At 32.3% G+C, this 12,010-nt stretch overlaps 1 protein-coding gene across 1 annotated transcript; it reads right to left on the bottom strand.

Annotated features, from left to right (window-relative positions):
- Nucleotides 1-846: 846 nt before the first annotated feature.
- Nucleotides 847-2,463, bottom strand: LOC132632185 (non-specific lipid-transfer protein A-like). The gene is made up of 2 exons (XM_060348052.1): nucleotides 2,069-2,463; nucleotides 847-1,018 (listed from the first exon to the last, which is right to left on the bottom strand). Exons 1-2 carry the CDS (start codon nucleotides 2,401-2,403, stop codon nucleotides 1,009-1,011), a joined length of 345 nt encoding a protein of 114 aa, XP_060204035.1. The 5' UTR covers nucleotides 2,404-2,463; the 3' UTR covers nucleotides 847-1,008.
- Nucleotides 2,464-12,010: the final 9,547 nt, after the last annotated feature.

Genomic DNA, 12,010 nt, shown 5'->3' with positions numbered 1-12,010 from the left:
TTTTGATTTTTGATTCGTGACAAATCAATTCTGACCCTGCCAACTTGGCCCATTTAAAAGTTAGGCTGATATACAACCTAAATGACCTATGAGAAAATCGTCAAAATATTATTAAAAAGATACTTTTTTTCTTTAAAATACTATATAGCCTCAATGAAGAGAGATTTATTAGATACTTAAACAAATTATATGAAAAACAAAGAAATTTACACTTAGTGAGTTAGGACTTGGGCGGGTTGGGTTATGATTCATTGTTTAGCGCATTTCACTATTTCAATCCAACTAGTTTCATCTCAAGTAAATTTAGAGAGGTTACTAACCCACTCATTTTCACCCATCCAAATTCAGCACAACCACCACATTTTACACCCCTAATTATTATAAGTACCTTGCTTTAAATATGTGTTTTCATGTGACTGCAATGTTTTTGTAGTGTAATAATTCAGTATTTGAAGTTCGCCCGTCTAAATAATCAAAATTTGTGTCGCTAGGGCTAACTAAAGGGGAAGCAACGTTTCCAATCAGGAGTGTTTTTTTACCCTTAGACTTGAATGTAAGACTTTTCAGGTGGATGAATCTTATTCATCGCACCACATCATTATATGAAAACATATTTTTTCTTTCAAAAAATATTTTCAAAAACTCATGTCAAAATGCGATGAGGTTGAAGTTTGTTTATTGTATTATATTTTCATTTTTCAGGTTAATAATTCTACTTTTGAAAATAGATACTTATAATTATCTTTTAAATAAATTGTTTGTGTCATAAGTATTGTGTCATAAGTATTTTATACTATCAGTTTATTGAATCGATGTGATGCATAGAAATCAAAGAGAGAGCTCGAGTAAAGGTAAAACATAGTTTTTAATAGATTTTCTATCATTTAATTAAAACACAGATGGCAATTGCCAGAAAAGGAAATTGACAACATTCTTGTCACAAAAATATGATCGCCCCACAAGACTAGATTTCTTAGGCCTATGGATGGTTTTCTTCTTACTTCTTCTTCAAATAACCCTGAAATCGCATAGTCAAGAAGAAAAGGGTAAATCAAGATATTAAATCAATTCAAAGAAATCCTAATAAATACATAAAGAGAAGTGCCTCTATTTTATTTTTAAGAATATATAAAACCAAGCTCAACACTTAAATGTGGTTTTTACAATTGATACCTATCAATTACTTTTAATCAACTATGCCGACGAGCGATAGATCCGCGTTTATGTCCCTGCACCTCATTTAATATCAGATAACCTAGCAGACGGACCTAGACACACACACACACATATAGATAGATAGATTTTTTATTGTAGTCCCGTTATTATTATAGCGTGAACTTAGAGCCGGTGTAGGAACCATACAGATTTTAGTGAAAAGGTGTAAATATACCCCTCAACTTGTGATTTAGAGCAGATATATCCTTCGTTAAAAAAGTGGTGCATATGCCCCTGCCGTTACACAAATAGTGGAAATATGCGAGTTAGCTTGTTTTTTAATTAGAAAAATGTCACGTGGCTTTAAAAAAAATAATCAACCTATTTTTTTTAAGCCACGTGGTAACTTTTTTTTTTTTGGTGGGTCAGGTCTGGTTCATTTTAAAAAATGGGTAGACTTATTTATTTTTAAAGCCAAGGAGATATTTTTTTAAAACGCACGAGACAACCCACTAGGAAAACAAATTGCCTCGTGGCTTTAAATAAAATAAGTCTACTATAAAAAAAAATGGGTAGACGTTTTTTTCCTAGTCACGTGATATTTTGTTTATTAAAAGATAAGCTAAATGAGTTTTCACAAAAATTCTGGCAGCGAAAAAGATATATTTGCACCATTTCTGTAACGGTAGGGGGTATATATGCATCATTTGTGTAACGACAGGGGTATATATGCACCACTTTTTAACGAGGGGTATATCTGCTCTAAATCGCAAAGTTGAGGGATATATTTGCACGTTTGCCCAAATTTTAAATTCTGAATCCGCCTCTACACCTAGAAAACAGTCATGAACCTTGTGCAGAGAGAATTAAGTTCAATAATAGTCATGCTAAATTAAAATGTACAAATGCTTACTTGGAGCAATCAGGATTGCGATCCAATGGCATAAAGGGTTTGAAGTGGCAAAGATCAGGAAGTTTTTTAGCTTTCTCAAAGTCCACTGGGACAGTTTTCATGGCAGCTGTAATGCATGTACAAATAGCTTTGCGGTCAGGTTGTGAGGCAGCAGCAATTTTAGCCAAATCTTGCAATCCAACACAACATTCTTTGCTAGGTGTTGGAGCTGGACCTACCATATAACTTCCACAAGACATTACTTTTGGCATAACATCAGTACCACATTGAATAGTTGCATTTGTTTGGCCTACAATTAGAGCCAGACCAAACAAAGTCAAAAGGATTTTTGTCATTTTTTCTATGAGAAGAGAAGAAGAAAGGCTTTTGAGAGAGAGATATGAATGACTAAGGTGGAAAGCCTATTTATATTGGTTGAGAAGTGTTGGGTATTTCATTACTTGGATAATTAACATTAATGTGATATGCCATATCTTCACTTGGTTTGTTAGACATAGAGATTTCTATGATGTAATAATTAAAGTAATCTTCAGTGATTTCACAAATTAGATTCTTTATTGGTGAAAATGATTTATACTCTTTAATTTTGCTTTAAAAAATAAATTACCCCTCAAATTTGAACAATAGACATTATTCTCCCTATTTTATACATTATCTATTTTGCCCTCGACATTTTAAATTATTCATCTCTGTAATACCTTTTTTATATCATATATATTATTTATTTTTTAATTTTCATAAAAACAATTTTATATCTTATTATAGATCTTTATTTAAGTTCATTGATTGTATCGGTAGAATAATATTTTTATGAATTTGTTACAAAATCTAACGTTATTCTTTTATGATTATTACTTTAATATTTACATACATTAACTTATATACTCAACTCGTATTTCTCACTTGTTTTTTAATCTTGAAAATAATATTTGTTTTTCTATAGATAAATTTGTTACATAGATTTAAAAAAAGAAAAATATCATGATTTTAAAGAAGTAAAAGAAAAAAAAAAGTTGATAATGTAAAGGTAAGATAGGCATTTATAAAAATTTATCCACATATGGGGGGCTAACGTCAATTGTTCAAACTTAAGGGAAGTTTAATTTTTAAAGTAAAGTTAAAAAATATAAACGATTTACACCAGATTCTTTATTTAATCCTGGGTTAATTTAAAATACCACCCCTAAAATCTGCGTAATTCGTGTTGGACCGCAAAATAATCTGTTTTGAAGTAATTAAAATAAATTTTTGATTACGTGAAGTTACTCTCCATGCCACTTGTCACCGGAAGGAGGCTTTAAATAAAATTTGTTGTAGTTCAGGGGAGTAAAAACAACATCACATTGTTTAAACATAAAACTGACAAAAAGTGGATAATTCAGGAGGATTTTGAGGTATCAATTCTACTTTAAAAGACAACTATGGAATTTACAAGTCTACTTAATTGAGCTTTGGAGGGTGTTGTATAAATTCACTCCAAAATAATTAAAGAACTTTCATAGAAGATTACCTTATTTATTACATCACTAGTGAATTTGTCCGCGCTTCGCGCGATCATGAAAAACAATAATAAGAGTGTGTGTGTATACATGTATATATTATTTATGTAAATTGATGAAATCAGTAATAGAAGTTGTTCATGAAAGCATTCATACGAACCAGCTTTTATAAATTGACTATATTTGTATAGTTGGTATGTATTTTCTTAATCATTTAACTCTTTGGTTTCTTAAAATGTTGATGTTTGAAGTAAATTTGTATCATTTTTATATAAATAATAATGTGTTTATCTAATATATAGTATTTAATATATGCATATCTTAGTCCGATGGCTCGATCGACTTTTATAAATGGACTATATTTGTATAGTTGATAGGTATTTCTTAATCAGTTAAACTCTATGGATGTTGATGTTTAAAGTAAATTTGTATCTTTTTCTATATATATAAATAATAATGTGCAATATATATTTAATATATGCATATTTAAGTTAAGGTTTTTAAATATTTTCCAATAGTTCCTCCTTACATAAAAAAAGAATGTAAAATAAATAAATACAAATAAATAAAGACAATTTTATATATACCACCCACCTAACCCACCTAGCCGTTTCTATATAAATCTCATAAGAATTCATATGTGGTTACTCTTTTATAAGTGAAAGAACACACTTTTTATTCTTATAATTTACACCGATTTTAAATTAAATCACATAAGTACACAATTTCAATTTCTAAAGTAAATGAAAAAAAAAGAAGAAATAAATAAACCTTTAAATAAAACATAAATAATTCTTCATCATGCATATAAAACAATTTAAATTACCTTATTCTTCCTCCCCTATATAGTTTATATTCATCAATTTTCAAGCTTTGTATATTTCTTACAGATTTTACAAACTTAAAATAACAAATATCATGTATTTCAATGTTTAAATTTCTTCCATTTAAAAAATCAATTATAAATTTTGAAACTTGCTGAAATGCAACATATTGCAAAGAAAAAACCAGCCATTCACTCACTCTCTCAACATTTGAAAGAGTTTTATTTTTTCGGAAACTTGCTGAAATGCAACATATTCCCCCTCTTTTTGTTGTCAAAATTCATGAGTGTACATTCAATGCAAACTTCAACACGAGGCATGCACCTATACCTATCTAACCAGTAAGATTCCATGCATGAAATGAACTTTTTTTATCAGACTGTCAATAAAAAAGGTTAAATGTAACACAAAATTTGAGAAGCTTCTAGCAAAATATATTTCAGCGCTTTCAATTCCGAAAGAAGATGGCCAACATGAAAATTTAAGATAAAGTTTAGCCTAACAAAAGAGTACGCTGCATGAGTTTTTTTAATTCTATAAATATCCAGGATGGTGGAAAATTTCACTTGAATATAAACTTAACCACCCTATGCATTTTGTTGTTATTCGTTAGTAACAGCAATCACAAGTCATATAAAAGTTAAACTAAAGAGTATTATAGAGAACATACAAAAAATAAATTAAGAAGAAAATGCTACAAACACATCATTCTAACAAATTTAACCATAAAAATATAAAAGAAAAATACCAAAGTAGATACTCCAGATTCTACCACACTGTCATTATGTAATAGCAAGAAATAGTTACCATTTAGGATGGAGCAGAATTTGGATGAAAGAAACCATAGATTTGTGAAATACAAATCCAAGAAAGCAGATAATGGAGGAAAGTGGTAATTAAGAAAATTTAAGTAGTGCCTTTTGGGTTCAAAATTTAAAGCAAATAAAGAAGAGAAAAAGATAACTGCAAATGGTATTAAGTGCTACAACTACGTGGGCTCTATTTAAGAAAATGGATATCATCCTTTATTTGGCTACTTGGGCTTTATTAGGCAAATTAAACGGATGAAACATTTTCTTTCTTTATTACTCCATTTTGTGTCAATTAAATTGAAGGAGAAAAAATTTAAAAATCCAGAAAAAGGATAAATAGGAATGGAGGTCATAGAGAGGTGCCACATCACCTTGTTTATGCCTAGCTTTATATTATATATAGATTTCCAGTATAACAAACCATGTGTAGAGATGAATTCACATTAAAGATTACTTTAATATGATAAATTGAATAATCTCAATGATTGTATAACAGTTCTTTATTTATCTTCATTTATTTCACACTAAATTTATCACTCTCTAGAGTTTTGCAAAATAAATTTTAGTTCCCAAAATACATTGTTTTGGAGTAATTAAAACTAAATTGCTATTGGACGGAACCTGTAAATTTCGTAGCAGTTTGGTTAAAGCATGTTCACAATTATTCTATCGCATTCGATCCACTTTAAAAGAAAGTTGACCAATTATTGTACTGGCAGGGCCGGCTCAAGGCCAAAGCCACTGAGGCAATGGCTTTGGGCCCCAATTTTTATTACGTAGGTTTTGTTGCTAACTTATTTAAAAAATTATTGGGACTTATGGTATTTTTATATAGTTTTAAATATATAATTTATTTTTCAAAAAAACTTAAAGACTGTATGTTCGAATTCACGATAAATATAAAGAATTTTGACTCTCGAAATTCGAATTGTGTCACCTAAATTGATACAGAGGGAGTAAAAATTTTTATAAGAAAAAAAAAAGAGAAGAATTTTTTTGGTCACGTGATTGATTAGCTATATTGCTAGTTGAAATTTTTCTAGAATAAATTGATTTGGAATTTTATTTTTTTTAGTTTCCCACCCAATGTCTGATATCCGGATTGGAGCCCGACTATATCCGAATTCATGTCGCGTAGGGCCTCATTCGGGGGGAAGCGCTCCCTACCAAGAATTTTTCCATACACATAGCACAAGATTTAGAAAAATTAATTGTTAACAATTTTGCATTGTTCTTGACGATTATAAAATAATAATTAATGTCTTCGTATCTAAAAAAAAGTTATAAAAGTAGACTTTAAATAAAACATACATGACGATCTTTCCTTTAAAAAAGAAGGTATTAGGGCCTCTCTCTCTGAAGTTTGGCTTTAGGCCCCAGGCCCCGTGTACTGCACCCTTTTATTTTATTTTTAAATTTTAACTGCGCATTTTATTCATCTTAAACATGCTAATACAAGGACTAAGATAGAGTTTTATAACGTAAATAACTCTTTTAGTCAAAAGAGAAGAAACAAACTATGACTTAAACTTGCAAAGAAACAAAGATGAAGTAAATGCGCTTTAGCAAAAGAACACATTCTTGGACAAGAATTGTGTATGAGGTCAATGGTGGGATACCTCCAAAAACATCAAAGTGTAATTATTCACTTTGGATAATCTTGACTATCTTCAAGGTAGTTGGAAAGTGATCTCTGAATTTCTCTTCCTTGAAGATCTAATAAATGACATATTCCACCTTAAAAAAAAGTTCATTAAAAAAAAAAGAAAAAAAGTTGAAGACTTGAAGATGTTCATAGGAGTGGCTTATGGAAGCTAGTCTGTCCGTAATTGTACCTGCACCCCTTGTGCCAATCATTAGGGCTGAGTGCATCAGTAGCCACTTTTAAGATCGTTATTTAAAAGATATTCAATATTTAAAATGTTTTTAAATACTAGTTTTCACATATAGGTTTTGCACGTGTACTTTATATCCATGAGTATAAAATTTTAATTTATTTATAAACATATTAGAAATGAAAAATATGCTTGAGTTCTGAAATCAAAATTAAAATAAAAAGTGTAAGGTCCTAAAAGTGATGAATATTGATCCAATTTAGCTAGCCAATTATAAGAAGAAATGTTGCCCCACATAAGTCGTCATATGCCTTATTTTGATTTCTCGTTTTGCCTCCACTTACCAAAGTTGTGATGACCCAGCCGATTGTTTTGAGTTCTAGAACCTCTTTTCCCTATTTAAGACTTCCCGTAGGTTCTTTAGTGATTTGTGACTTGCGGATATGGGTGGTACAAACCTCGAGGGGCTCAGGAGTGTTTTGAAGCACTTGAACTAGTGGCCTAAAGTGTTTAGAGTTGATCAAAGTCAAAATTTTGAGTTAACGGACCTAGTTCATGATTTGAAGGTTCCTATAGGTTCTTATGCCAATTTAGGACTTGTTTGGATGGTTTTGGGTGAGAGTTTGGGTAGAAAAACTAACTATGGGTTGTGTTAAAAAAAAATCGTGTGCCGGTTTAACCGTTCGTGTTCACAAGGGCTAGGATCGCGATCGCGAAGGAGGGTAAGTCTAGTCAATGCGGTCACGTGGCTGTTGACTGCGATAGCGTAGGGTCCACACCAAGTTTCTCTTCATGATCATGTGGAAACCTGTCGCAATCAGCTAAGAGTAATTATGACATGTATAAAAATCTGAAAGTCGGAATTTTGAATTCAATTCAAGATTGTTGGGGATTTTGAAGCTCGTATTTGGGCGATTTACGAGGGGATTTCCACCAATTGAGTCGGGTTAAGGCTTTTAAACTTGGATTTAGTTATCCTACTCGATTACTCGCTTAATTTAGATATTCAATCCATGTTTTTGGAGTATAAAAGAGAGATTTATGGCCCTAAGTTATGAGAATATATTTTTTTATTTGGAGCTCAATTTGAGGTTGGATAGGGTTGATATTGTAGATTTGGAACCCTTAGGGAATAAGTAATCCATTCTTGGAATCAATTTTGGATTTTGACCCCGGGGCTCGGGTTTGACTCTTTGATTGACTTTTAGTCCGATTCTTTTATATTGCAATATGGGTATTGTTGGACTCGTTTAACCTTTTAGAGTACACTTTTGAATAGATTGAGAGTATTCAGAGGCTTTGAGGAAAGGAAGGTCGTTCAAGGTGGTTGAAAGGCTTCAGATTGACTTTGATAGAGGATGTTTCCCAACTAATTATAAAAATGTGACGTACTGTGGGTATGGGGGTTAATTAATAGGCAAGGTGACTGATGCGCCCAAATTACACCTTTAAATAGGTATAACGCGATCGTTGGTCAAATATAGAACCCAACGAGGTTGGGGTCGAATCTCACATAGAATACAATATATAAATGTACTTACTAAGTGTAACGCTCGACTATTAGTCTATATTTCTAGGAAAGGGAGTATAAATATTATTTTGGTTTGAAGATTGTTATGCTAATTGCTAGAGAAATATTGTTGTAAATTTAATCAATTGATAAAGGGACTAAGGTTGTGATTCCAAAGGAAAGTAATGCAAATGGGTATTAATTTAATTCATTAGTTTGTTTAGATGTAATAAACAATGGGTTTCTTTTGTTTACCAAAAATTTTCCAACCAAATTGATAAACATCATTTCTAAGCTTTTCCAAGTCTTAGAATGTAGAAATTATGAATACCCATTTTAGTTTCAAGTTAGCATTACTATTCCTAGCTCAAGCTATTAGATGGGGTTTAAATCCCCAAATTCTTGCATTTAAATATTTTCCTAATTTGGACTTTCTTTTCCAAGCAAAATAAAAGTATTTAGGTACAAATAATGTTGGTCACCATTAAAAGTCATTCAAGCTTGAAGAGTTAATAGCAAACACCATTAACATACTAATAAAGTTTGAATGCAAAATCCAATCACATAACTAACACATTTGGTCCCACAACCTTAGCCAATGGGATTAGCTACTCATGTTCTTTAAATAAAAGTTTTAAAAGACAGGAATAATAAAATGATCCATAAAGCTTATTAGGTTTTATGGAAGAAGGAGACAAAAAGTGCAAAATTCTCTCTTAAAAGCTTCCAACCACCAATATTCTAAGTATGCAATGCTCAAAAACCAAGAGTAAAGTCAGAATAATGAATACAAAACCCTAAAAAATGTATTTATAATGGTCCACACATGAGAAATAATTTTAGACAAACCTGCCCTGACGAAAGAAATACGGACCATAAAACAAGAATACGGTCCGTAAAATTTGCATCATCCACCGTAGAACTGGAATTCTTCAAATTAGGTCTTCCTTTTATGCTTCATTTTTACGGACACTAAAACAGAAATACGGTCCGTATATTTCCACCATAGAATGACATATCATGCATAAGTTCCTGTTGCGACTTTACGGTCGATTTCATGGCCCGTAGAATATATTACGGTCCGTAAATCCTGACCGTAATTCAACTCTTCTTGATTTGGTTTCTGTTGATGTTTGGGACAAGATATACGGTCCGTAGAATCTTTTACGGACCGTATAAGTCACCGTAAAACCATCCTCTGAATCTGCTTCTTCTGAACTTCACATTTTTGGGCCTTCTTCATACTATTTTCCATGTATTTGCCATCACATGACTAAAATACCTACAACAAGACAAATGACATCAAAACGACAAAAAGTTACTTAAAAACAAGTAAAACTTTAAGTAAAAAGGCATCAAATGTGTCGTATTTCTACAACACATCAGTGACGAGCGTTAATGCCGGTACCAGGTGACATTTTCTGGTTTATTTATCTATTAGGCCTATTTTTGAATGTTTTAATTGATTAGTTGAGCATAATTCCATGCTAGTGAAGATGTTGTGAGCAATAATTTCATGTTAGATTACTTTTCGAGCTATTCGCAAGTAGATTACATATTTACCTGCTAATCATGATTTATTTATATTCCACAATACTAGTTATGATATTTGATTCTATTATGAATATGGACGTTGAGATCGTCTGTGTTAGGTACTCGACATGCACATCGAGAAGCCGCCTTTATTACAACTTGTTCCATAACCTGTGCCATCTACGTGTGCATCTATACAGTTGTGGGGTCAATGTCAAAGGTTTCATCGACAAGATTCTCAAGTTTCTTGGCCTCGTCGGCTAAAGCTTTCTGCTAATGCAATCTCTTGCGTAGTGTCTTTTCGGGATCCGAATCTGGCTCAACGAGGTTTTATCCAGAACATTATCCCTATGCATTCAAGTGCATGTAACAAAATATAAACGTGAAGAACGAACGTTAAACAAGAAAATTTTAGAACTATCTATTCTAAAAAGAAAGTTAATCTTTAAATCCCCAGCAACGGCACCAAAAACTTGATCGATGCTAAACAGCAGTACGCAAGTGCACATGGTCAACAAATCGTATAGAATGAAGTAAAGTATCGTTCCCAACAAGGATTTAGTGTTAACTAGATCAAATAGCTCGACCAAGTTTATTACATTAATACTTTTATTGTTATGTGAGTAAGAACAACGCAGAAGATGATTTTCAGAATTCAGAAGAGAGAAAAAAACCTAGACTTACGGGGCGATTTATCCATTAATGGTGTGTATTCACTTGAGTTAGTCCATTGAAGATCTAGTTTACTAGCCACGGGGTTGATTTTACTTCGGACATGACCTATCCTCGACCGACGTCTACCCAAACTACTAAAACGCCTATGTCTCCATGATCGTTTCTAACAATAAGGATGCCGTTGTATCTCCAATATTTGACTACGGAAGGCAAACAAAGTAAAGGTCTACAACTAGTCATTCACTTGGTAATTGTACGTTTGTAAGAGGCACTAATCAGTGTTGGACGAATCGCCGGATCACGGAACAAGCCCTACCTTATACTATAATACAAAATAGACCTCTTCCCTTGGACTCACGGTCTAAATTCATAGATAGTATTCAATCGATGATCTAGTAATCAAATAATTAAGCGCAGGATAACATCAATAAACAAATTAAACCAATATAAATCGATGATAATAAAACGTATGCTAACATCAAGTTTCTACTAACAACAATCATGGATAATCCCGTAACCATAGAATAAGAACAACAAGCCACTCATAATGTTGTGAAGATCTCATATTCCTCTATTTGTCCAAGGCCAACATGCTTCATTGTAAACCTTTGTGGGCACCTATGGCCACCAATGCAAAGTTTTACAAGGGTGATAGTTCCTTCTTTGGTGATCCCGACCTCTATAGACATGTTGTTGGTGCTCTAAAATATCTTATATTAACAAGACCACATATCTTCTTTGTTAGTTAACAAAGTTTGTCAGTGCATGCACAATACCTTGCAAAATCAATGGATTGTTGTCAAGAAGATTATAGGATATTTATAACACACCAAATTCATGTCCTTTTTCATTTCTAGAGCTCCTGATGCTCACTTACAAGCTTTTAATGTTTCTGGTTGGGTTGGGAGCATTGAGGATCATAATTATACTGGGGTTATGCCATATATTTTGGTTCGAATTTGATATCATGGTCTTCAAGAAAGCAAAGAATAGTGGCCAGGTCCTCTACTGAATCTGAGTACAAGGCTTTAACAGATGTTGCCACCGAGCTAGCATGGACTCAATCACTACTTTTTGAGCTTCGATTAATATTCCTCGTGCTCCCATTTTGTGGTATGATAATCTTGGTGATGTGTACTTGTCTATAAATCCAATTTTACACTCGCGCACTAAACAAGTTGAGATTGATTTTCTTTTTGTTCGGGACAAGGTAGCTAGCCGGGATCTAATAGTTTAGTTTCTCTCATCCAAGGA

The sequence above is a fragment of the Lycium barbarum genome, chromosome 1 (assembly GCF_019175385.1).
Source record: "Lycium barbarum isolate Lr01 chromosome 1, ASM1917538v2, whole genome shotgun sequence".
Classification (NCBI taxonomy): domain Eukaryota; kingdom Viridiplantae; phylum Streptophyta; class Magnoliopsida; order Solanales; family Solanaceae; genus Lycium; species Lycium barbarum.
The sequence above is the reverse complement of the archived record's forward strand: the minus strand, read 5'-3'. Positions and strand labels throughout refer to the sequence as shown.